The 25018-nt window shown below is 41.5% G+C and overlaps 2 protein-coding genes across 2 annotated transcripts in view; one reads left to right on the top strand and one right to left on the bottom strand.

The window, feature by feature from the left end:
- The window catches only part of LOC139397362 (tenascin-like), a 29763-nt gene extending 26291 nt beyond the window's left edge, over positions 1-3472 (bottom strand). Inside the window, exon 1 of the mRNA XM_071144121.1 lies at positions 3223-3472. The gene's annotated coding sequence lies outside the window, so the exon portion shown is untranslated. The remainder of the gene's footprint in view (positions 1-3222) is intronic.
- Positions 3442-24378, top strand: LOC139397361 (complement C4-like). Its single transcript, XM_071144120.1, has 41 exons — positions 3442-3777; positions 5020-5209; positions 5331-5496; positions 5819-5889; positions 6068-6159; positions 6333-6415; positions 6609-6696; positions 9719-9845; positions 10032-10173; positions 10298-10410; positions 10507-10668; positions 10836-11006; positions 11543-11734; positions 13818-13961; positions 15724-15853; positions 16208-16279; positions 16409-16621; positions 16809-16920; positions 17009-17079; positions 17188-17327; positions 17431-17646; positions 17759-17819; positions 17921-18010; positions 18091-18297; positions 18426-18501; positions 18645-18837; positions 19192-19299; positions 19510-19672; positions 19767-19978; positions 20627-20785; positions 20926-20988; positions 21062-21152; positions 21257-21434; positions 21658-21748; positions 22227-22301; positions 22391-22490; positions 22924-23013; positions 23292-23387; positions 23498-23581; positions 23727-23859; positions 23978-24378. Exons 1-41 carry the CDS (start codon positions 3710-3712, stop codon positions 24117-24119), a joined length of 5175 nt encoding a protein of 1724 aa, XP_071000221.1. The 5' UTR covers positions 3442-3709; the 3' UTR covers positions 24120-24378.
- Positions 24379-25018: the final 640 nt, after the last annotated feature.

Genomic DNA, 25018 nt, shown 5'->3' with positions numbered 1-25018 from the left:
GTATGTTAGTGGTATAGTTTTTACTCTCCTATATACAGTATGTTAGTGGTAGAGTTTTTACTCTCCTATATACGGTATGTTAGTGGTAGAGTTTTTACTCTCCTATATACAGTATGTTAGTGGTAGAGTTTTTACTCTCCTATATACAGTATGTTAGTGGTATAGTTTTTACTCTCCTATATACAGTATGTTAGTGGTAGAGTTTTTACTCTCCTATATACAGTATGTTAGTGGTAGAGTTGTATCTGTGTCTGGCCAGAAATTAGTGATATGTAATGCTGCTTGCACTTTTATCCAATTCAATTATTATGTGACTTTATATGGGGCGGCAGGTAGCGTAGTGGTCAGAGCGTTGGACTAGTAACTGAATGGTTGCAAGAACAAATCCCCGAGCTGACAATGTAAAAATCTGTCGTTCTGCCCCTGAACAAGGCAGTTAACCCACTGTTCCTAGGCCGTCATTGAAAAAAAGAATTTGTTCTTAACTGACTTGCCTGGTTAAATAAAGGTAAAAAAACATATATACACCACGGCCTAGGACAGGATAATGTCAACAGGTTTTGTTTGTTGCACAGACAGATGCATTGCTCAACTGATGTTGCTCAGTTTTTGCAGCCATTACAGGCCTGTGATATTGACAGTTATAGGGTAAAGGTATATTTACACTTTAGACAGACGGAGTTTGGCATTCACCCGACTGGCATTTGTGTGATAACAGCAACAGACAAGTGAAAGTTTCCAGAGTTTGTCATTGGATGAATCACATAATCATAACCAGAGCAGATACACACTTGTTTTTTTAAATGTAATGGTACCGGGAATCTAAGAACACACATACTGTACCATACAAACACAATAGCCTTAACTAACATAATTAACAGGATTGGCTTTTGATTCATGTAAATTGTAAGGTATTGTGGAATTGAATAAGAGAATATAAAACAAAACCCACCAAACTGTTGATCCTAAAAGTGCAACTACTGCTTTACTTTGCCTCAGAGAATATTATTATAATGGCACTGACTAGAACACAGAGAATAGTATCATGCTGGCACTGACTAGAACACAGAGAATAGTATCATGCTGGCACTGACTAGAACACAGAGAATAGTATCATGCTGGCACTGACTAGAACACAGAGAATAGTATCATGCTGGCACTGACTAGAACACAGAGAATAGTATCATGCTGGCACTGACTAGAACACAGAGAATAGTATCATGCTGGCACTGACTAGAACACAGAGAATAGTATCATGCTGGCACTGACTAGAACACAGAGAATATTATTATAATGGCACTGACTAGAACACAGAGAATAGTATCATGCTGGCACTGACTAGAACACAGAGAATAGTATCATGCTGGCACTGACTAGAACACAGAGAATATTATTATAATGGCACTGACTAGAACACAGAGAATAGTATCATGCTGGCACTGACTAGAACACAGAGAATAGTATCATGCTGGCACTGACTAGAACACAGAGAATAGTATCATGCTGGCACTGACCAGAACACAGAGAATAGTATCATGCTGGCACTGACTAGAACACAGAGAATAGTATCATGCTGGCACTGACTAGAACACAGAGAATATTATTATAATGGCACTGACTAGAACACAGAGAATAGTATCATGCTGGCACTGACTAGAACACAGAGAATAGTATCATGCTGGCACTGACTAGAACACAGAGAATAGTATCATGCTGGCACTGACTAGAACACAGAGAATAGTATCATGCTGGCACTGACTAGAACACAGAGAATAGTATCATGCTGGCACTGACTAGAACACAGAGAATAGTATCATGCTGGCACTGACTAGAACACAGAGAATAGTATCATGCTGGCACTGACTAGAACACAGAGAATATTATTATAATGGCACTGACTAGAACACAGAGAATAGTATCATGCTGGCACTGACTAGAACACAGAGAATAGTATCATGCTGGCACTGACTAGAACACAGAGAATAGTATAATGCTGGCACTGACTAGAACACAGAGAATAGTATCATGCTGGCACTGACTAGAACACAGAGAATAGTATCATGCTGGCACTGACTAGAACACAGAGAATAGTATCATGCTGGCACTGACTAGAACACAGAGAATAGTATCATGCTGGCACTGACTAGAACACAGAGAATATTATTATAATGGCACTGACTAGAACACAGAGAATATTATTATAATGGCACTGACTAGAACACAGAGAATATTATTATAATGGCACTGACTAGAACACAGAGAATATTATTATAATGGCACTGACTAGAACACAGAGAATATTATTATAATGGCACTGACTAGAACACAGAGAATAGTATCATGCTGGCACTGACTAGAACACAGAGAATAGTATCATGCTGGCACTGACTAGAACACAGAGAAAAGTATCATGCTGGCACTGACTAGAACACAGAGAATAGTATCATGCTGGCACTGACTAGAACACAGAGAAAAGTATCATGCTGGCACTGACTAGAACACAGAGAAAAGTATCATGCTGGCACTGACTAGAACACAGAGAATAGTATCATGCTGGCACTGACTAGAACACAGAAAATAGTATCATGCTGGCACTGACTAGAACACAGAGAATAGTATCATGCTGGCACTGACTAGAACACAGAGAATAGTATCATGCTGGCACTGACTAGAACACAGAGAATATTATTATAATGGCACTGACTAGAACACAGAGAATATTATTATAATGGCACTGACTAGAACACAGAGAAAAGTATCATGCTGGCACTGACTAGAACACAGAGAAAAGTATCATGCTGGCACTGACTAGAACACAGAGAATAGTATCATGCTGGCACTGACTAGAACACAGAAAATAGTATCATGCTGGCACTGACTAGAACACAGAGAATAGTATCATGCTGGCACTGACTAGAACACAGAGAATAGTATCATGCTGGCACTGACTAGAACACAGAGAATATTATCATGCTGGCACTGACTAGAACACAGAGAATAGTATCATGCTGGCACTGACTAGAACACAGAGAATAGTATCATGCTGGCACTGACTAGAACACAGAGAAAAGTATCATGCTGGCACTGACTAGAACACAGAGAATCGTATCATGCTGGCACTGACTAGAACACAGAGAATAGTATCATGCTGGCACTGACTAGAACAGGCCTCAGAAATCTAAGAAATCACATGATCTCAGGGAAAACCACAATTGCACTGACCAATGGGAGCATAGACTGTCATTGTGAAATGGAAGAATCCCTCTCCAAAGTTCCCCAGGTTTTGACTGCTTAAGCCAAACAGTTAAATAAACTGCTCTGTTTGTACCACCAGATCTAATCCTGTGAAGAGTATTTTGAAGAATAATATCCCAAAGAGGACTTTCTTATTTTAGTTGTAATCCTTTTTTGCCCATCTTGAACCAACCAGTTGAAGAGAACTATAGAACAGTTGTCTTTTCAATGAAGTTGTGCCAATTTCTTGATTATTGATGATTAACAGTAAGTGGCATCCTGCCTCAATCAGGCAGTGACTACAAATTACATAACTTTTGTCTCAGAGGGAGAGGGGAAGGGAGGAGCATAAGAGATTGACATGGGGATTGAGAAAGAGAGAAAAGGGAGAGATCTATCTATATAAGCTGAGTGAATAAAACTGTGAAGATAGGGTCTGTGGACAGAGCAGGAGGAGAGACAGTGAACAAGAACCATGGGCTCTCCCGTCTGTCTTATGGTGCTCTTCATTTTGGCTGCTGAGTCTGTACATGGACAGGACAGGTAAATGTTTCAACAATATCTTCATGAAACATTTCACCATGCAATATCAGTGCCTTCCTGTGTCCTGTATGTGCATGTAGCTTTAACTTGAACTGACTTGTACTTATGTTTTAGCATGGTCACATACACTGTAAAAAAGGATTCAGGTGGTTAGTCAATTATACTTCAAAATATCATTGTTTTGACATAAAAAAGAGAAGTGGTCATCTTTACTTGAATATAATTAGTACTTTACATTACTTGTTCAATCAACCAAAAAATACTATTCCCAAAAAATAATGAATTCAGCAGAAGATAAATGCAGCATCTACACAACTGTTTGTGTGTAAAAACAACTACAAGGAAAATTGTGTTTAACTTACTCAATTATCATAGTATTTCCTTTCAACTAAAGAATTTTAAGTTCTTCCAACAACTTGTCATGTGGCTCTTTTTTAAAAAACTTTACGATACTTTTACACAATGTTGTTTGCAAAAAATCCCATTTCTACGTTAGTATCAAACAGTTTGATATGCTATGAGGTGTAATGGATCAAGATGAACGGATATCCAAACCGTAGGGCAAATTGACATTCAATTATGTGACCACCCATTCTCACTATTAGTTAGATCATGCTACAATGCTTACAACTTTACCTCCAGTTAGTGCTAGTGGAATAAACTCTGCTCTCAACAATTCCTGTTTCAGGAGATAAAGATGCCAAGCGATGAAAAACATAAAGACATATTTAACACAAACCCTGTTTAACACGATCAATGAAAGTAACTAAACAGAAAGATTAAGTAGATCAAATGAAGTTGTCTCTTAGTCATTAGTTGTCTCTTAGTCACTAAGTTGTCTCTTAGTCATTTTTATACTGGACTTAATATATTAGTGTTTGTGAAACACTAAAATGTAAGTATATTATACCTAAAAATACCTCATGTTGGAAATCCTCAAAAAGCTGATGGAAATAGTTGCCTACATTTTTTAAAGTGGAACTAGCACAATATGTTTTACAGTGCGAGACGTTTATATTAGTTGTATTCTAATCTAATGTTTCAACTCAGATTAATCTGAGTACTTCAATGCCTCTGAATGACTTGCACATTTAGCCTTTTGATATACTGGTGTTCGACAAACATAAATAAAACATCTTTAGGTTTTTGTCTCTGACCTTAAAGTGATACTTTACATTCTAGACTTTTAAAAGTATTGGGTGGTAGATACAGTCTTCTAAATGCTACCTTCTCTTACCTCAGGTTCTTTATCTCAGCTCCCAATGTGTTCCATGTGGGGGTGAAGGAGCGTGTCTATGTCCAGCTGGGTAAAGCCCTCCTGAATAAACGTGTTACCCTTTACCTGGAGCATGAGGAAACTACACATCTGATGTCTCAAAAGAGCAGCACTGTGTGTACTGAGGAGGGACAGATCCAAACTGTGGAACTAGAGGTATGACTTAGTGAGACTTGCCTTGATAAAAGGAATGACCATACAGACTATATCACAAACAAGAAAAAGGAGATACACTAGGTCTTATTGGTTTCATTTCAATGTTTTTCCCACCTTGCAGGTAGAAAGGGACAAGCTGCCCACCTTTGTGGATATTCCCTATCTTCTGCTGGTGGCTGAGATGGATGGGGTGACAGACAGAAAGATGGTGAGGGTCCTAGTCTCCCAACACAGAGGCTACATCTTCATTCAGACTGACCAGCCTATCTACAACCCTACACAGCAAGGTACATCTACAGTCTACATGAAATAGAACCCGATCTTAAAGGGATACTTGGGATTTTGGCAATGAGGCCCCCTTATCTACTTCCCCCCCAGAGTCAGATGAACTGGTGGGTATCATTTTTATGTGTCTGTGTCCAGTATGAAGCAAGTTAGAGGTAGTTTCACGAGCCAATGCTAACTAGCGTATCTGCTAAGACACCTATAGGCATCTGACTCTGGGGAAGTAGATAAAGGACCTCCCAGTCAAAATGCCCAAGTACAACTTTAATATTGGTCAAAGGTTTACAATTAAGATATTATATTAGGATTATTTTTTTTTACCAGTGAGATACAGGATATTTACCCTCAACCACTCAATGAAGCCCCATGATGACGTTTTTCAGATCTCTATTTTTGTGAGTACAAACTTGAAATTTTTGACCACATTCCGTTGTTACATTTCATTTGATGAAGTGTTGAAATGTTTATCATTGTGGTGGAGATCTCTGATGCGAAAAAGCTTGTTTTGATGTTTGAAAGAGTTGTGAAATAGTAACTGATTTGTATTGTAACTGATTTGTATCTCCTTGGTAGAATGCTGCGGGCAACCGGATAATGAAGACTCTTAAGAGAGCTACGGATGGAATATTCACCAATATCCCTTTTAATATCCCTGATGTCTCAGAGTACAGTCATATATTATGTGCTATGGAAATTTCACAATTATTCAACGTTAGCATCTATTAATTGACTGATATTGTGCAACTATCCTTATTTGATCAATCGATGACATGATTTACTTAAACAATAGATTATAATAAGACAACCTAATATCATACCTGGTGTGTTTTTATTTTAGAATGGGTGTCTGGAGGATCGTGGCTCATTACCAAGGAGATGAAAAGAATGCTGTTACTCGAGAATTTCAAGTCAAGAAATTTGGTTCATATTTTCTCTTTTTATCTCCTTTGCTCAACTTACTCTCTATTTACCATTTGAATATTTCAAGTTTAAAGCCAATCTTTCTTAAAATATTTTACTGAAAATGTATTCATGCTATTATTTATACATTTTCTTACACATGGAGAAAGGATAAGAAATGTTTTGTTGTTCTGAACATGTTTTTTTGTTTCAGTGCTGCCGAGCTTTGAGGTGACCGTCATACCTAAGCAAAGCTACTTTCTATTGAACACTGAACAGTTCACCTTCACAATTTTAGCCAAGTAAGATTTAATCCTGATATCAACTGTTTCCCCCTACAACATCTAGCTCCTTACAAAGTGCTGAAAATAAAATGTCAAGTCAAATTGTATTTGCCACTTGCGCCGAATACAACAGGTGTAGTAGACCTTACAGTGAAATGCTGAATACAACAGGTGTAGTAGACCTTACAGTGAAATGCTGAATACAACAGGTGTAGTAGACCTTACAGTGAAATGCTGAATACAACAGGTGTAGTAGACCTTATAGTGAAATTCTGAATACATCAGGTGTAGTAGACCTTACAGTGAAATGCTGAATACATCAGGTGTAGTAGACCTTACAGTGAAATGCTGAATACATCAGGTGTAGTAGACCTTACAGTGAAATGCTGAATACAACAGGTGTAGTAGACCTTACAGTGAAATGCTGACTACATCAGGTGTAGTAGACCTTACAGTGAAATGCTGACTACATCAGGTGTAGTAGACCTTACAGTGAAATGCTGAATACAACAGGTGTAGTAGATCTCACAGTGAAATGCTGAATACAACAGGTGTAGGTAGACCTTACAGTGAAATGCTGAATACATCAGGTGTAGTAGACCTTAGAGTGAAATGCTGAATACATCAAGTGTAGTAGACCTTACAGTGAAATGCTGAATACATCAGGTGTAGTAGACCTTACAGTGAAATGCTGAATACATCAGGTGTAGTAGACCTTACAGTGAAATGCTGAATACATCAGGTGTAGTAGACCTTACAGTGAAATGCTGAATACATCAGGTGTAGTAGACCTTACAGTGAAATGCTGAATACAACAGGTGTAGTAGACCTTACAGTGAAATGCTGAATGCATCAGGTGTAGTAGACCTTACAGTGAAATGCTGAATACATCAGGTGTAGTAGACCTTACAGTGAAATGCTTACTTACAAGCCCTTAACCAACAATGCAGTTTTAAGAAAATACCAACAAAAAAAGTAAGAGATAAGTAAGAATAACAAATCATTGAAGAACAGCAGTAAATAACAATATGGTGCTATATACAGGGGGTACCGGTACAGAGTCAATGTGGAGGCTATATACAGGGGGTAAAGGTACAGAGTCAATGTGGAGGCTATATACAGGGGGTACCGGTACAGAGTCAATGTGGAGGCTATATACAGGGGGTAAAGGTACAGAGTCAATGTGGAGGCTATATACAGGGGGATACCAGTACAGAGTCAATGTGGAGGCTATATACAGGGGGTAAAGGTACAGAGTCAATGTGGAGGCTATATACAGGGGGTACCGGTACAGAGTCAATGTGGAGGCTATATACAGGGGGTAAAGGTAAAGAGTCAATGTGGAGGCTATATACAGGGGGTAAAGGTACAGAGTCAATGTGGAGGCTATATACAGGGGGTAAAGGTACAGAGTCAATGTGGAGGCTATATACAGGGGGTAAAGGTACAGAGTCAATGTGGAGGCTATATACAGGGGGTAAAGGTACAGAGTCAATGCGGAGGCTATATACAGGGGGTACCGGTACAGAGTCAATGTGGAGGCTATATACAGGGGGTAAAGGTACAGAGTCAATGTGGAGGCTATATACAGGGGGTACCGGTACAGAGTCAATGTGGAGGCTATATACAGGGGGTAAAGGTACAGAGTCAATGTGGAGGCTATATACAGGGGGTACCGGTACAGAGTCAATGTGGCGATTATATACAGGGGGTAAAGGTACAGAGTCAATGTGGAGGCTATATACAGGGGGTAAAGGTACAGAGTCAGTGTGGAGGCTATATACAGGGGGTAAAGGTACAGAGCCAATGTGGAGGCTATATACAGGGGGTAAAGGTACAGAGTCAAAGTGGAGGCTATATACAGGGGGTAAAGGTACAGAGTCAATGTGGAGGCTATATACAGGGGGTAAAGGTACAGAGTCAATGTGGAGGCTATATACAGGGGGTAAAGGTACAGAGTCAATGTGGAGGCTATATACAGGGGGTAAAGGTACAGAGTCAATGTGGAGGCTATATACAGGGGGTAAAGGTACAGAGTGAATGTGTGGGGGCACCTGTGTCAAGGTAATTGAGGTACTATGTACATGTAGGTAGAGTTATTAAAGTGACTATGCATAGATAATAACAGAGTAGCAGCAGCGTAGAAGGAGGGTGGGGGGGGGGGGGGGGTTCTGGGTAGCCATTCAGGGTAGCCATTTGATTAAATGGTCAGGAGTCTTATGGCTGGGGGGTAAAAGCTGTTTAGAAGCCTTTTGGACCTAGACTTCGTGCTCCGGTACCGCTTGCCGTGTGGTAGCAGAGAGAACAGTCTATGACTAGGGAGGCTCTAGTCTTTGACAATTTTTAGGGCCTTCCTCTGACACCGTCTGGTATAGAGGTCCTGGATGGCAAGAAGCTTGGCCCCGGTGATGTACTGGGCCGTACGCACTACCCTCTGTAGTGCCCTGCAGTCGAAGGCCGAGCAGTTGCCATACCATGCAGTGATTCAACCCATCAGGATGCTCTCGATGGTGCAGCTGTAAAACATTTAGAGGATCTGAGGACCCATGCCAAATCTTTTCAGTCTCCTGAAGGTGATTAGGTTTTGTTGTGCCCTGTTCACGACTGTCTTGGTGTGCTTGGACCATGTTAGATTGTTGGTGATGTGGACGTCAAGGAACTTGAGGCTCTCAACCTGCTCCACTACAGCCCCGTCGATGAGAATGGGGACGTGCTCGGTCCTCCTTTTCCTGTAGTCCACAATCATCTCCTTTGTCTTGATGACGTTGAGGGAGAGGTTGTTGTCCTGGCACCACACGGCCTAATGCTGTTGTGTCATCAGCCAACTTAATGATGGTGTTGGAGTCGTGCCTGGCCGTGCAGTCATGAGTGAACAGGGAGTACAGGAGTGGACTGAGCACGCAAATGTAACTTTAGTTCGGGCTATGTGGTTCTCATTGAGACATTCACCCAAGTACAAGTCCTCTAAATGTTTATCAAATCTATGAATATGTCATAGAACTCTGTCAGTTGGTCTGACCTCACTGTATTTCCCCCTCAGGTACTCCTATGGTAAGAGTATAAAGGGAGCTTTCCACTGCCGGTTAGGACTGAAGGAGAAAACACAGGGGCCAGATGGTAAAAAAGACAAGATTGTCTTCATCAGAGGATTGGAGCTGACTGGATCGGTGAGAGGATAAATGTGTCATATTTCAATCAAAATATCTGTACTCTTCGATCAGAGAAGAAGACTAAAGTTCTGGGAGCTCTGAAGGACAACTGACCTATTTCTACATAAAGTTACAACATTTTGGTTTAAGCAAAGCTTGAGTTATGGTTTGACCAAAAACCTGTCGCTTGCCTTTTTCTCTCAGATAAAAGATGGAGAGGGGTCGGCGGTTCTCCAGGAATCCAAGCTCCGAGAGCAACTCAAATCCAACCTCAACACCACCCTCTCAGACGTGGTCCTGAGCGAAGCACAGCTTTACATGGCCGTGTCTGTCACTGACATCATCAGTAAGGCATCAGTTGTTGTTCTTAGTTTGAACAAAAAGAGACTTTTGAAATGTGGTACAGTCATACAGTAGGTACAAGACAACTAAACGATATTGGTAGTGTACTGACTTTATCCCTTCACCAGGTGGTGAGCTACAGGAAGCAGAGGTGTCTCTTCCTGTTGTTTCCCAGCGTTACACTGTAGACCTGTCCCGTACCCGCTCTCACTACATCCCTGGAGTTCCTCTCAGTGTAGTGGTAAGCCTCAATTTGGATGACAGAGATACGTTAGATTGAACAATGTCTATCTGTGAAATGATGAACTGTATATTGTTTTGTCCGGTGATCTGTTAGGTGGTGGTCCGTCTCCCAAATGGTTCCCCAGCTGTTGGAGAGCCAGTGAGAATGCGTCTGCCAGAACTCCAGGATGGAGACCAAACTGTAAAGACTAACCAGCAGGGCGCAGTGTGGCACGATTTTAACCTTCCCAATCTTGATCGTGACATTACTGTGGAGGTAAGTATAACAAAAAAGTCCAAATAAAACTGTAGCTTCTAGCAGTAGCTTCAAGCAATACAGCAATGGGCTGTGAACTAAACACTGAAGGAATCATATGAAACTAAAGACTTTGGATTGGTTCTCTCTTCTTTTATCCCTTGTTTTCCCCTCTCTGTTTCCATCAGGTGACTGTAGATGACCAGACAATAACCAAAGGCGTCAAACGTACATCATCTCCTGGCAACACCTATCTGAGCGTGAGCGTGAGCCAAACGTTTCTGACGCTGGGTCAAACCCTTTCCGTTGTATTCAAAGTCTTCAATGGGCCACCAGAGGATGGGTTTATTTACTACATGGTGAGAGATATATGCCCAATGTATGACCATATTAGAGACACATATTTCCCTCAGATTACACAGATCCACAAAAAATTGAAAACCAACACGATTTTGATAAACTCTCATATCTACTGGGTGAAATACCACAGTGTGCCATCACAGCAGCAATCTTTGTGACTTGATGCCACAAGTAAAGGTCAACCAGTGAAGAACAAACACCATTGTAAATACAACCCATATTTATGCTTATTTATTTTCACTTTTGTACTTTAACCATTTGTACATCATTATAACACTGTATATGTACATAATATGACATTTGTAATATCTTTATTCTTTTGGAACTTCTGTGAGTGTAATGTTTACTGTTCATTTTATTGTTTATTTCACTTTTGTATATTATCTACTTCACTTGCTTTGGCAATGTTAACATGTTTCCCATGCCAATAAAGCCCCTTGAATTGAATTGAATTGAAATCACAAGGAACAGGACATGGTGGAAAAGTTCTATAACTGAGAGGAAAAACAATCACTTCTCTGTTTTTAATCGTCAGGTTTTCAGCCGTGGAGTGCTAACAAAACAGGGTTCTGTCAAATCAGGGGACTTAACAAAGGTTCAGCTTCCAATCACGCCTGATATGACCCCCTCCTTCCGTCTGATTGGCTACTACTATGATCAGAAAGGTGACATCATTACTGACTCTGTGTGGGTAGACGTCGACGATGCTTGTGAGGGGACAGTGAAGGTGAGTGAACAGTGACTGGAGTAGATCAGCATCAGCATTGACCGAGAGAGTTGTGGAGAATCAGACAGCAATGTGGCCAAAGCCTGTTAGAAACACAAAACAAAGAAAGAGAAATAAAGGGTTTAATCTATGCTGACTGTTAATAAGTTACAATTCATTTCAGAGTCATTTACTAATGATACGTATTTGGTGTTATCATCCTAATCTTTTCCTATGTATATTCATATGCTCTAGGTATATGTATATTTATATGCTCTAGGTATATGTATATGTTCTAGGTATATGTATATTTACAGTGCCTTGCGAAAGTATTCGGCCCTCTTGAACTTTGCGACCTTTTGCCACATTTCAGGCTTCAAACATAAAGATATAAAACTGTATTTTTTTGTGAAGAATCAACAACAAGTGGGACACAATCATGAAGTGGAACGACATTTATTGGATATTTCAAACTTTTTTAACAAATCAAAAACTGAAAAATTGGGCGTGCAAAATGATTCAGCCCCCTTAAGTTAATACTTTGTAGCGCCACCTTTTGCTGCGATTACAGCTGTAAGTCGCTTGGGGTATGTCTCTATCAGTTTTGCACATCGAGAGACTGACATTTTTTCCCATTCCTCCTTGCAAAACAGCTCGAGCTCAGTGAGGTTGGATGGAGAGCATTTGTGAACAGCAGTTTTCAGTTCTTTCCACAGATTCTCGATTGGATTCAGGTCTGGACTTTGACTTGGCCATTCTAACACCTGGATATGTTTATTTTTGAACCATTCCATTGTAGATTTTGCTTTATGTTTTGGATCATTGTCTTGTTGGAAGACAAATCTCCGTCCCAGTCCCAGGTCTTTTGCAGACTCCATCAGGTTTTCTTCCAGAATGGTCCTGTATTTGGCTCCATCCATCTTCCCATCAATTTTAACCATCTTCCCTGTCCCTGCTGAAGAAAAGCAGGCCCAAACCATGATGCTGCCACCACCATGTTTGACAGTGGGGATGGTGTGTTCAGAGTGATGAGCTGTGTTGCTTTTACGCCAAACATAACGTTTTGCATTGTTGCCAAAAAGTTCAATTTTGGTTTCATCTGACCAGAGCACCTTCTTCCACATGTTTGGTGTGTCTCCCAGGTGGCTTGTGGCAAACTTTAAACAACACTTTTTATGGATATCTTTAAGAAATGGCTTTCTTCTTGCCACTCTTCCATAAAGGCCAGATTTGTGCAATATACGACTGATTGTTGTCCTATGGACAGAGTCTCCCACCTCAGCTGTAGATCTCTGCAGTTCATCCAGAGTGATCATGGGCCTCTTGGCTGCATCTCTGATCAGTCTTCTCCTTGTATGAGCTGAAAGTTTAGAGGGACGGCCAGGTCTTGGTAGATTTGCAGTGGTCTGATACTCCTTCCATTTCAATATTATCGCTTGCACAGTGCTCCTTGGGATGTTTAAAGCTTGGGAAATCTTTTTGTATCCAAATCCGGCTTTAAACTTCAGTATCTCGGACCTGCCTGGTGTGTTCCTTGTTCTTCATGATGCTCTCTGCGCTTTTAACGGACCTCTGAGACTATCACAGTGCAGGTGCATTTATACGGAGACATGATTACACACAGGTGGATTGTATTTATCATCATTAGTCATTTAGGTCAACACTGGATCATTCAGAGATCCTCACTGAACTTCTGGAGAGAGTTTGCTGCACTGAAAGTAAAGGGGCTGAATAATTTTGCACGCCCAATTTTTCAGTTTTTGATTTGTTAAAAAAGTTTGAAATATCCAATAAATGTCGTTCCACTTCATGATTGTGTCCCACTTGTTGTTGATTCTTCACAAAAAAATACAGTTTTATATCTTTATGTTTGAAGCCTGAAATGTGGCAAAAGGTCGCAAAGTTCAAGGGGGCCAAATACTTTCGCAAGGCACTGTATATGCTCTAGGTATATGTATATTTAAATGCTCTAGGTATATGTATATTTATATGCTCTAGGTATATGTATATTTACATGCTCTAGGTATATGTATATTTATTTATATGTTCTAGGTATATGTATATTTATATGCTCTAGGTATATATGTATATTTATATGCTCTAGGTAAAGTCAAAAGATGAATATCTACCTGGAAACACGGCGAAGCTGGAGATAGACTTAAATGGTCAGAAGGCCAAAGTTGCCTTGCTGGCTGTGGACAAGGCTATTTATGCTCTCAATGCCCAGAACAAACTCACCCCCAAACAGGCAAGCTACTATTATTTTAATATTATTATTTTATTTGTTGGGTGGGGGCACATCAGCTTTAATATTGCAGAAATATTGTAGCTTCCATCAATGTAATTGTCTGCATAATTTCTAATCCCCTTATATATATTTCTTTGAATATACAGTACCAGTCAGAAGTTTTAGAACACCTACTCATTCAAGGGTGTTCTTTATTGTTGCTATATTCAAATTATAGAATAAAGGTGAAGACATCAAAACTATGAAAAAACACATATGGAATCATATAGCAACCAAAAAAGTGTTAAACAAATCAAAATATATTTTAGATTTTAGATTCTTCAAAGTAACCACCCTTTGCCTTTATGACAGCTTTGCACACTCTTAGCATTGTCTCAACCAGCTTCATGAGGAATGCTTTTCCAACAGTCTTGAAGGAGTTCCCACATATGCTGGGCACTTGTTGGCTGTTTTTCCTTCACTCTGCTGTCCAACTCATCCCAAACCATCTCAATTGGGTTGAGGTTGGGTTATTGTGGAGGCCAGGTCATCTGATGGGCTCCATCACAAATAGCCCTTACACAGCCTGGAGGTGTGTTTTGGGCCATTGTCCTGTTGAAAAACAAATGATAGTCCCACTAAGCGCAAACCAGATGGGATGGCGTATCTTTGAAGAATGCTGTGGTAGCCATGCTGGTTAAGTATGCATTGAATTTTAAATAAATCATCAACAGTGTCACTAGCAAAGCACCCCCACCCCATCACACCTCCTCCATGCTTCACGGTGGGAACCACACTTGCGGAGATCATCCGTTCACCTACTCTGCGTCTCACAAAAACACGGCGGTTGGAACCAAAAATCTCAACTTTGGACTCATCAGACCAAAAGACAGATTTCCATCTGGTCTAATGTCCATTGCTCGTGTTTCTTTCCCCAAGCAAGTCTCTTCTTCTTGTTGGTGTCCTTTAGTAATGGTTTCTTTGCAGCAATTTGACCATGAAGGCCTGATCTCCTCTGAACAGTTGCTGTTTAGATGTCTGTTACTTGAACTCTGTGAAGCATTTATTTGGGCTGCAGTCTGAGGTGCAGTTAACTCTAATGAACTTATCCTCTGCAGCAGAGTTAACTCAGAGTCTTCCTTTCCTGTGGCGGTCCTCATGAGAGCCAGTTTCATCATAGCACTTGATGGTTTTTGCGACTGCACTTGAAGAAGCTTTCAAAGTTCTTGAGATTTTGACTGACCTTCATGTCTTAAAGTAATGATGGACTGTCGTTTCTCTTGGTTTATTTGAACTATTAGTGCCATAATATGGACTTGGTCTTGGCTATCTTCTGTATACCACCCCTACCTTGTCACAACACTACTAATTAGCTCAAACGCATTAAGAAGGAAAGAAATTCCAGAAATTAACTTTTAACAAGGCACACCTGTTAATTTAAATACATTCCAGGTGACTACCTCATGCATCTGGTTGAGAGAATGCCAAGAGTGTGCAAAGCTGTCATCAAGTCAAAGGGTGGCTACTTTGAAGAATCTAAAATATGAAATATAGAAAAGAAAAACCCTTGAATGAGTAGGTGTGTCCAAACCTTTGACTGGTACTGTATATACACATATACAAGCTACTATTTACTAAAGAATAATTATACATATTGTCTCCTCAACATTGTTTCCTCTAAAACGCACTCCTTATAATGTACAGGTATAAATATATTCTATGCAATAAAGACCAAGCGGCTCTTTTTGACTAATAGTGTGAATATTTTGTGTGCTGTTCACAGGTATTCTCGTCCATGCAGTCCTATGACCTTGGTTGCTCATACGGTGGCGGCTCAGATACAGCCTCTGTGTTGAACGACGCTGGCTTGTCATTCATCTCCAACTCTCATGTGCTATCTAGGATGAGGAAGGGTATGACGAACGTAGTGTGATTAAACAATACAGCTGTCTAGTGTCTACACTACTTCTTCTTTGGTCCATAGTTTCTGAATGATGTTCTCTGGGATAGGGTTAAAACCCCTTTAGGAGGTAGACGACTTAACATTTCACAGACATGGATCCACTAAACTAGACATGACATTGTCTGGGACTTAAATCCCAACCTTCAACATAAAGGAAAAACAAATAGAAAAAAAACACCAACTCAGACGTACATTTCAACAAAGCATTAATGACATCATAGTTGCTCAAAACCTACATGTTCCCACAATATGTTGATGTTTTATGTTGATGGTCTTCACCCTACTGTATGTGTGTTTGTCTTAGGGTTTAACTGTGAGTCAGGCTTCAGACGACAGAGGCGTTCTCTGGACCTCCAGAAGCAGATGGTGTCCATAAGTATTACAACGTTACTTTACTATTGACTGTCACTAACTGCTGCCTGAGGTGGTGGGAGAGACTGTTCATCAGTCCTGGCAGGTACGAACTAAAACCTTTTGTCACTACCTCACCATCTCCAACTCCCAGAATCCAGTTACTCAGACGCCAAGCTGCAGGAGTGTTGTTCTCATGGCTTGTCCCTGATCCCCATGCTGAGGACGTGTCAGCAGAGAGCCGAGAGAGTGGCACGAGCCAATAAGGACCGTGTCTGTGTCAAGGCCTTCCTGGACTGCTGCATAGAGGGAGAGAAGTTGAGGGAGAAGAAGAAACGAGACGACGCCCAGAGAGGACATGGCAGGAGTGAGGATGACTTGATTGTTGGGGATATTACCATTCTAACATGTATAACATGGTAACAAAATGATAACAGACACTATCCTTTAGACAGACATGTCTGACTTGTTATAACTTAAAAGGATTGGATGAGAATACGATCTTAAAAGGTTATATTATTGTGACACCTTTAGTCTACACTCTCTCCTCTCAGCTGCTAGTGCCACAGACATCGAAGACTTCTTTGACACAACCAATCAGCAAATACGCAGAAGTTTCCCCCCAAGCTTTGCATTCGCAGTGGTCGATATAAACGGCAAAGGAAGGTGAGAAATGGACATTTAGACACACAGTATATCGGCGCCATGTGTCTGAAACACTATTGTAATTTGTCTCTCTCTCTGTCTCCCTTAGTCATACTGTGGCTCTGCCTGATTCCATCACCACCTGGGAGATACAGGCTGTCAGCTTGTCTGCTTCTCATGGTAACATCCTCCTCCTCTATTGGTTCATATTCCTGTACCTAGACAGTAAGGAACGTGTGGTGTCATTCTGGAGAGTAATGGACCTGTCTGTGTGTGTCCCTCCTGCAGGCATCTGTGTTGCAGAACCACATGAGTTCCGTGTGTTTAAGAAGGTTTTTGTCTCTCTGAGGCTGCCGTACTCAGTCAAAAGATTTGAGCAAATGTCTATTGCTCCTGTTGTCTACAACTATTGGGACGAGGCTGCACAGGTACAGTTGAATCACTTTCTGTAGTACTACAGTTGAACACTTCAGAAGCATAAACAGAAATATGAAATGCCATACAGCTGATGGAGCACTTCCTCCTTCTCAGATTGCACTCCACATGGAGAGAAATGACAAGCTCTGTTCACCAGGCTCCAGTTCCATCAAAACCTATGTCAACATCACCGTGGAGGCCCACTCCTCCAAAGCAGTCACATTCTCTGCAGTACCCATGGAAACCGGCCCCATACCCATCAAAATACGCCTTTATGACATAGAGAATGAGGACGGCAGTGATGCTATTGAAAAGATTCTGAATGTTAGAGTAAGTATACAAAAAATATCGGGGAAAATTACTACTACAAAAAATTTGAACTGAAGATCCATTACTGTAAAGCTACTGCATTTATGTAATATGATAGTTTCTCATATTTTAGACGGAGGGAACAGAGAAGAGAGTGGAGGAAACTCATTTTGTTGACCTGAATGCCAATATTGGTGAGATTGCTAACAGAATATCTATGATGACAGCATTTTATTCACGTAATAGTTTATGGCATAAAAAGCACCAACCAGCTTCTCTCATTCTCTGTTGTCAGGGAAGAGTCGCCAATCTTTCACGATTGATGGAAAGTTACCAGACAACACAGTCCCTGGCTCCAGCACCAATATCTTCGTCAAGATGGAAGGTCTGACTCATTTTACCCTCCAATCATTTCTCTTCACAACAGTATTGTCAGTTTAATATCCAATCTCATCCATTCCCCAGGGGAGCTGTTTGGCAAGTCCACTTCCAAGACCCTGCTCTCTCCCGATGGGGTTAGCAGCTTGCTCAATGCTCCTCATGGATGTGCAGAGCAGACTATGAAACGTATGGCCCCCACAGCCCTGGCCCTCCGCTATCTGGACCTTAGCCAGCGCTGGTATGAGCTGCCCCCTGGCATCAGAGATACAGCTCTCCAGTTCACAGAGCAAGGTGTGGGAGAACTGTAATGAAGATGTTTTATTTTCAGTAAGAAACACAAAATACAATATCTCTCTCTGTCTCTCTCTCTCTCTTTCTCTCTCTCTCTCTCTCTCTCTCTCTCTCTCTCTCTCTGTCAGGCTATATGAGAATTTTGACTTTTAAAAAGGGTGATGGATCATATGGAGCTTGGACGCACCATCCCACCAGTTACTGGTCAGTACATCTCTCTTTACGTTGCTTGTTTTTGTGGTACTGTAGTTTTCTGTCTGTCTGGAATAAAAGCCTGTAAACACTGCAACTCTCCAGGACTGGAGCTGGCCGATCCTATCACAGTGTTTGTTACCCTTCCTCTCTAGGCTGACGGGCCTTGTTGTGAAAGTGATGTCTCTGGTGGCAGAACGTCAGAATGCAGGCGGTGGAGAGAAGGGGAGATGGGCACAGGGTGTGTCTGAGCAGCATATCATTGATTCAGTCAGATACCTCCTGGTTAAACAGAAGGAGGATGGATCATTCTCGGACCCTAACCCAGTCATACACCGGGAAATGCAGGTAAAGGATTATTCAGAACACTAGTTTTAACATGAAGATCACTTTATTGGGCAGTTTCACACAAGGTCCAACCGAAATTTGACTTCCGCTTTTAACCCAACTCCTCCGAAAGACACACATAACATAGACAGGTTTTGGAGAGGTGTGGGAGGCTTCCACACTGGACGCCTGGGGAGCTGTTGTTGCGTGGAGGTTAAGTGCCTTGCTTAAAAGCACAACAGCAGGCAAAGGCATCTAGGATTTCATTCCAGCAACCCTCTGGTTGCCAACTCAGTCAGACGCAGGACTCGAACTGGCAACCCTCCTGTATTTTCTCTTTATCTGTTGAGTTGAGTTGTCTCTTTTTCTCTCTAGGGAGGCATTAGAGGGATAGAGGGAGATGTCTCCATGACTGCTTTCATAACTGTGGCTCTAAATCGCTCCCTCCCTTTCCTGACAGACAACAAGGAGCGTAGCGATACGGTAAGATAGGTGGACGTATTTCCTTATTAACTCACAAGTGTTTAGTATAGTGTACTTTTTTATTGTGTTACCAATTAACCGACTTCAACCGAATCATCTGTCTAAATCAGCCATCTCTATCCTGGAGAAGAAGAAAAACAGAGACATCAAATGCTCCTATTTTTAACCAGAATGGCTAGCTGCTCTGTGTTTGTGTTTGTGTTTGTGTAGAAAGCCATTATCTCCAAAGCCACCGGCTACCTGCTCTCACGTGTTGAGGGGCTACAGAGGCCCTACGCTGTGGCCATAACAGCCTACTGTCTGTCAGTCTGTCTGACTGACCGGAAACAGGCTGAGCCTTCCTGGGAAAAACTCAAAGGACTGGCAACTGAAGGTATTGTCCTATTACACTCCTGTTATAGGTCAGAATGGTGTGGGCTGATGGGGGATTGCTGCTGACATTGATATTCATTGACTGCTCTTGACAGGGAAAGACAATTGCCGTGGGTGGTATGCTAACGCTGGCATGGTGAATGAGGAAAAGAAACATTATGTACCGACAACAGAGGCCATAACAGTAGAGACTACAGCCTATGCCCTGTTAACTGCAGTGGCTCATAAGGACGCAGAGTGGGCAGACTCTGCAGCCTGCTGGCTGACTTCACAGGAGAACTATGGAGGAGGTTTCAAGTCCACACAGGTGAGATATACTGTACTGATGGAGGAGACTTCAAGTCCACACAGGTGAGATATACTGTACTGATGGAGGAGACTTCAAGTCCACACAGGTGAGATATACTGTACTGATGGAGGAGACTTCAAGTCCACACAGGTGAGATATACTGTACTGATGGAGGAGACTTCAAGTCCACACAGGTGAGATATACTGTATTGATGGAGGAGACTTCAAGTCCTCACAGGTGAGATATACTGTACTGATGGAGGAGACTTCAAGTCCTCATAGGTGAGATATACTCTACTGATGGAGGAGACTTCAAGTCCTCACAGGTGAGATATACTGTATTGATGGAGGAGACTTCAAGTCCTCACAGGTGAGATATACTGTATTGATGGAGAGCCAAACAATGCCAAAACATGATGTGGCTGCTTCATTGCCTCCTAGTGCATGTAGTTTCCTTGTTCCTAGTTAGCATGTTTTGCTAATTTTCCACCTTCATATTCAGTCCAACAATACTGATATTCTACTGATACAGTGACCCAAGGGTGAGAGTCCCACTCATTGAGAGTCGATGGACATTTTACATTCTACACCATTTGGTAGAAATAACATGCTAAATGTCTACCTTCAATTTGTATCCAGTCTATGCATTCATCTTAATGTCTTTAGGATACTATAGTGGCTTTGGAGGCTCTCTCTGAGTATGCACTGAACAGGCCCCAACCTCCCATCACAGAAGTGGAGGTACAGTTCACTATTCCAGGGAAGAGCGACATTCAGAAGCTGTCATTGGACAACAAGGGGGATAAAGTAGAAACGGAGCTGAAGGTATACCCACTCCAACACACACACACACACACACACACACACACACACACACACACACACACACACACACACACACACACACACACACACACACACACACACACACGTAACTCTCTCTCTCTCTGTCTCTACTTGGCCAGAGACTGATTGGTAATCCTATCATTAACGTAGCCCTAACGGGACAGGGAAAAGCCAAGATGAAGGTGAGCGTCTTTCTCATCAAAATATATTTATTGATGTTCATTCAAACTGGTAATATATTGATCTGTCTGGCAGGTTACGAAAGCTTACCATCTACTGGACTCCTCAGACGACTGTAACCTTCTGTCAATCACAGTCAAAGTAGAGGGGAGAGTAGAGTACACTGGTGAGCGTACAGCACTACTCTGATTCAGTGCTCCTTTTACTACAGGTTAGGATGTGTGTGACAGAGTTCCACAAGTACACTATGATAACACTTTGTTTCATCAGCCCAGATTGTTGAAGACTACAACGACTATGAGGGTGACTATGGAGACGGAGAGAAAAGGGAGGAAGAGGATGTCCCCCGATCAGCGATTGAGTGGTTTGACGCTCGCAGCAGACACAGAAGAGATACTCAGCAAAGCCGGAATTCTGAAAACGATGTTGAATACGAAGTCTGTGTGAGGTATGTTAAACAGAGAGGTCTGTGTGAGGTCAGTTAAACAGAGAGGTCTGTGTGAGGTCAGTTAAACAGAGAGGTCTGTGTGAGATCAGTTAAACAGAGAGGGAACTGATTCTGTCATGAATATACAAATAACAGAAGATTTATGACTGGGAGGAATATTTTGTGACGGCCTAGGCGATAGGGCAGTGGTTTTTCAGTAAGCTAACTAACTTATATTCTTTAGTCATAGTCTGACCAGGAATCTCACAGGAATGTCCATAGCCGACATCACACTGCTCAGTGGCTTTGAGGCACAGACAGACGACCTGGACAAGGTGAGTCTTCATCATCATATAGAGTCTATATAAACACGTTACCAACCCCCTCCCTTTACTTTTCTTTAGTAACCAATGTTCTGTCAGTCTCTCCCCTGATCTTCCTCTCTCCCTTCCCCCTTTTCATCCCCTGATCTTCCTCTCTCCCTTCCCCCTTTTCATCCCCTGATCTTCCTCTCTCTCTTCCCCCTTTTCATCCCCTGATCTTCCTCTCTCCCTTCCCCTTTTCATCCCCTGATCTTCCTCTCTCCCTTCCCCCTTTTCATCCCTCCATCATTCCTTCCTCTCTCCTTTCCCCCTTTTCATCCCTCAATCATTCTTTCCTCCCTCCTTCCCCCTTTTATCTCTCCATCATTCCTTCCTCTCTCCCTTCCCCTATTTCATTCCTCGATCATTCCTTCCTCTCTCCTTTCCCCCTTTTCATCCCTCGATCATTCCTTCCTCCCTTCCTCTTTCTCTAACTGTTGTCTCTCCACAGCTAAAGAACCCTGATGAACAATACATCTCTCACTACGAGGTCTCACATGGCAAAGTGCTGTTGTACTTTAATGAGGTGAGACTCACACAGACACGAATACACAAGCAACTCGGTGGAACAGTGTGAAATCGAAAATCCCAAAGGTTTTTTCTGTCTCTGTCCAGATTGAGGAAAGGGAGTGTGTAACGTTTAGGGCTGTGCAGACAGTAACTATAGGTTTACTGCAGCCTGCTCCGGCCACATTCTATGACTACTATGAACCAGGTATACAAGGCTTTCTTTTCACATTTATTCTGTACTTTTTTTTGTTACCTTGATAGATTTTTTTGTATCTGTCAAATAGTCTTCTGAATATATTAGCCATCACTAAAAAATAATGCATAATTTGACTATCTCTCCCCATCTGCCACTGTCTCTCTCTCTTCCTCCCGGTCTGTCTGTCTTTGCTAACATACACCTTCCTCCCTCCCCTCTCTCTCTCGCTCTCTCTCTCTCTCCTACTCTCTCTCTCTCTCGCTCTCTCTCTCTATCCTCTCTCCCTCCTCTCCCTCTCTCTCTCCCTCTGTCCCTTCCTTCCTCCCCTCTCTTTCTCCTCTATCTCTCTTTCTCTCTCGCACACACACACACACACACACACACACACACACACACACACACACACACACACACACACACACACACACACACACTATCACAGACAGAAAGTGTACTACTTTCTATGCTGCACCAAAAAGAAGCAAGATGGTTTCAACATTGTGTTCAGGGGATGTGTGCCAGTGTTCAGAGAGTAAGTTATTATTTCTATCACTATCGCCAACATTCTCTGTTACCATTTTGAAGAATTCTCTCACTGTTATGGCACCAGACCTGGGTTCTAATAGTGTGGAGAATTTGATTGAGCCTGCCTGTAGGGCCTTAAAGGCGGGATTTGACCATTTTGGGACTATTCCATTGGTTCTGGTTTCATTGGTTAGGGTCTGTATGACACTAAAGAAAGTCCCATTGGTTCTGGTTTCATTGGTTAGGGTCTGTATGACACTAAAGAAAGTCCCATTGGTTTTTTAGGGCCCTGCCACAAAGAGAAGGACACTTTTGGACCACTGAAGCTAGAGAAGAAAGATCGTTTTGAACATGCTTGCTATTCCCCCACTGTGGATTACGGTCAGTAGACAATTTAGCTATGAGTATGACACAGGTCAATAATTTAACAGTTACAGTATGGGACAAATAAGGTGAAGCTAGTAATTCATTTTAAATCTGGTTTGTTTTAGGTTTCATTGTCCAAGTCATCAGTATGTCTGTGAAGAGTAACTTTGAACTCTACACAACTAATGTGACGAAGGTACTCCGAGCCAGTAAGTGATAAAACCATTATTCCAATCCTGACTTGAGATCTCTGTCTGTGACTAGAATGTTCATGAAGACGTAACCATAGATAGTACATGTACTTCTTTCTACGGTCATGGTAACTATGGTAACTCTGTGCCCTCTTTCTGCCAGCCGGAGATGTGAAGCTGGAGGAGAGCAAAGTGCGAGTGTTCGCCAAGAGGCTCCAGTGTAAAGGACAGCTAGAGACAGGGAAGACATACCTCATCATGGGCAAAGATGGCTCCACCACCGACTCGAATGGCCAGTAAGTTCTGGCTATGATGTCATAAGACAACTGAAGATGTTTTTACCCCTAAGGTCTTACTCTGTGAGAATTGGACTTCCCTGGTAAATGTCTCACCATTTCTCTGTTTGACTTTTAGGATGCAATACCTTTTGGAATCAAATACCTGGATTGAACAAGTGCCCAATGAGAAAAAGTGCCAAGGAACAAAGAACAGGCCTACATGCAACAAATTTAAAGACTTTGAATCTGAGTACATGTTAAATGGCTGCACCCAGTAACTGGTTCACTGACATGTTAACATGCATACTCAACACATCATCTAGAAAATTAAATGTTTTTATCGAGTCATGTAATTTAAAGATTTTGTATCTGAGTGCATGTTGAATGGCTGCACCCAGTAACTGGGTTACTGACACGTTAACATGCATACTCAACACATCATCTAGAAAATTGTTTTTATCGAGTCATGTAATTTAGTGTTTGTAACATCCACTTTCAATACTTATCAAGATCAATGAAATGGCATTTTAACCACAACATGTAATTCAGTCTTTGACCAACTTTACCAACAATATGAAGGAAATGAGAAACATAAAACATCCATAATGTTTACAGGTTTATTTAATAATTGTGTTTAAGCACATGGCAATAAATACAAGGAACATACACTGACAATATTTTTTTGTTTATTTTGTTTCACCTTTACTTAACCAGGTAGGCCAGTTGAGAACAACTTCTCATTTACAACTGCAACTTGGCCAAGATAAAGCAAAGCAGTGAAACAAAAACAACAACACAGAGTTACACATAAACAAACGTACAGTCAATAACACAATAGAAAATCTGTATACAGTATGTGCATATTAAGTAAGGAGGTAAGGCAATAAATCGGCCAAAAGTGGCGAAGTAATTACAATTTAGCAATTTACACTGGAGTGATATATGTGCAGATGAGGATGTGCAAGTAGAAATACTGGTGTGATATATGTGCAGATGAGGATGTGCAAGTAGAAATACTGGTGTGATAGATGTGCAGATGAGGATGTGCAAGTAGAAATACTGGAGTGATATATGTGCAGATGAGGATGTGCAAGTAGAAATACTGGAGTGATATATGTGCAGATGAGGATGTGCAAGTAGAAATACTGGTTTGCAAAAGAGCAGAAAAACAAAAAAC

Source organism: Oncorhynchus clarkii, unplaced genomic scaffold (assembly GCF_045791955.1).
Source record: "Oncorhynchus clarkii lewisi isolate Uvic-CL-2024 unplaced genomic scaffold, UVic_Ocla_1.0 unplaced_contig_9317_pilon_pilon, whole genome shotgun sequence".
NCBI lineage: Eukaryota > Metazoa > Chordata > Actinopteri > Salmoniformes > Salmonidae > Oncorhynchus > Oncorhynchus clarkii.
Note: the sequence above shows the minus strand (reverse complement) of the source record. Positions and strands in the feature narration are given on the sequence as shown.

Coding starts and splice junctions, on each gene's coding strand:
- LOC139397361 (XM_071144120.1), top strand. CDS start 3,710: ATGGGCTCTCCCGTCTGTCTTATGGTGCTCTTCATTTTGGCTGCTGAG. Junction 22,491..22,923: donor CTATGACTACTATGAACCAG/GTATACAAGGCT, acceptor ACACTATCACAG/ACAGAAAGTGTACTACTTTC. Junction 23,014..23,291: donor TGTGTGCCAGTGTTCAGAGA/GTAAGTTATTAT, acceptor TTGGTTTTTTAG/GGCCCTGCCACAAAGAGAAG.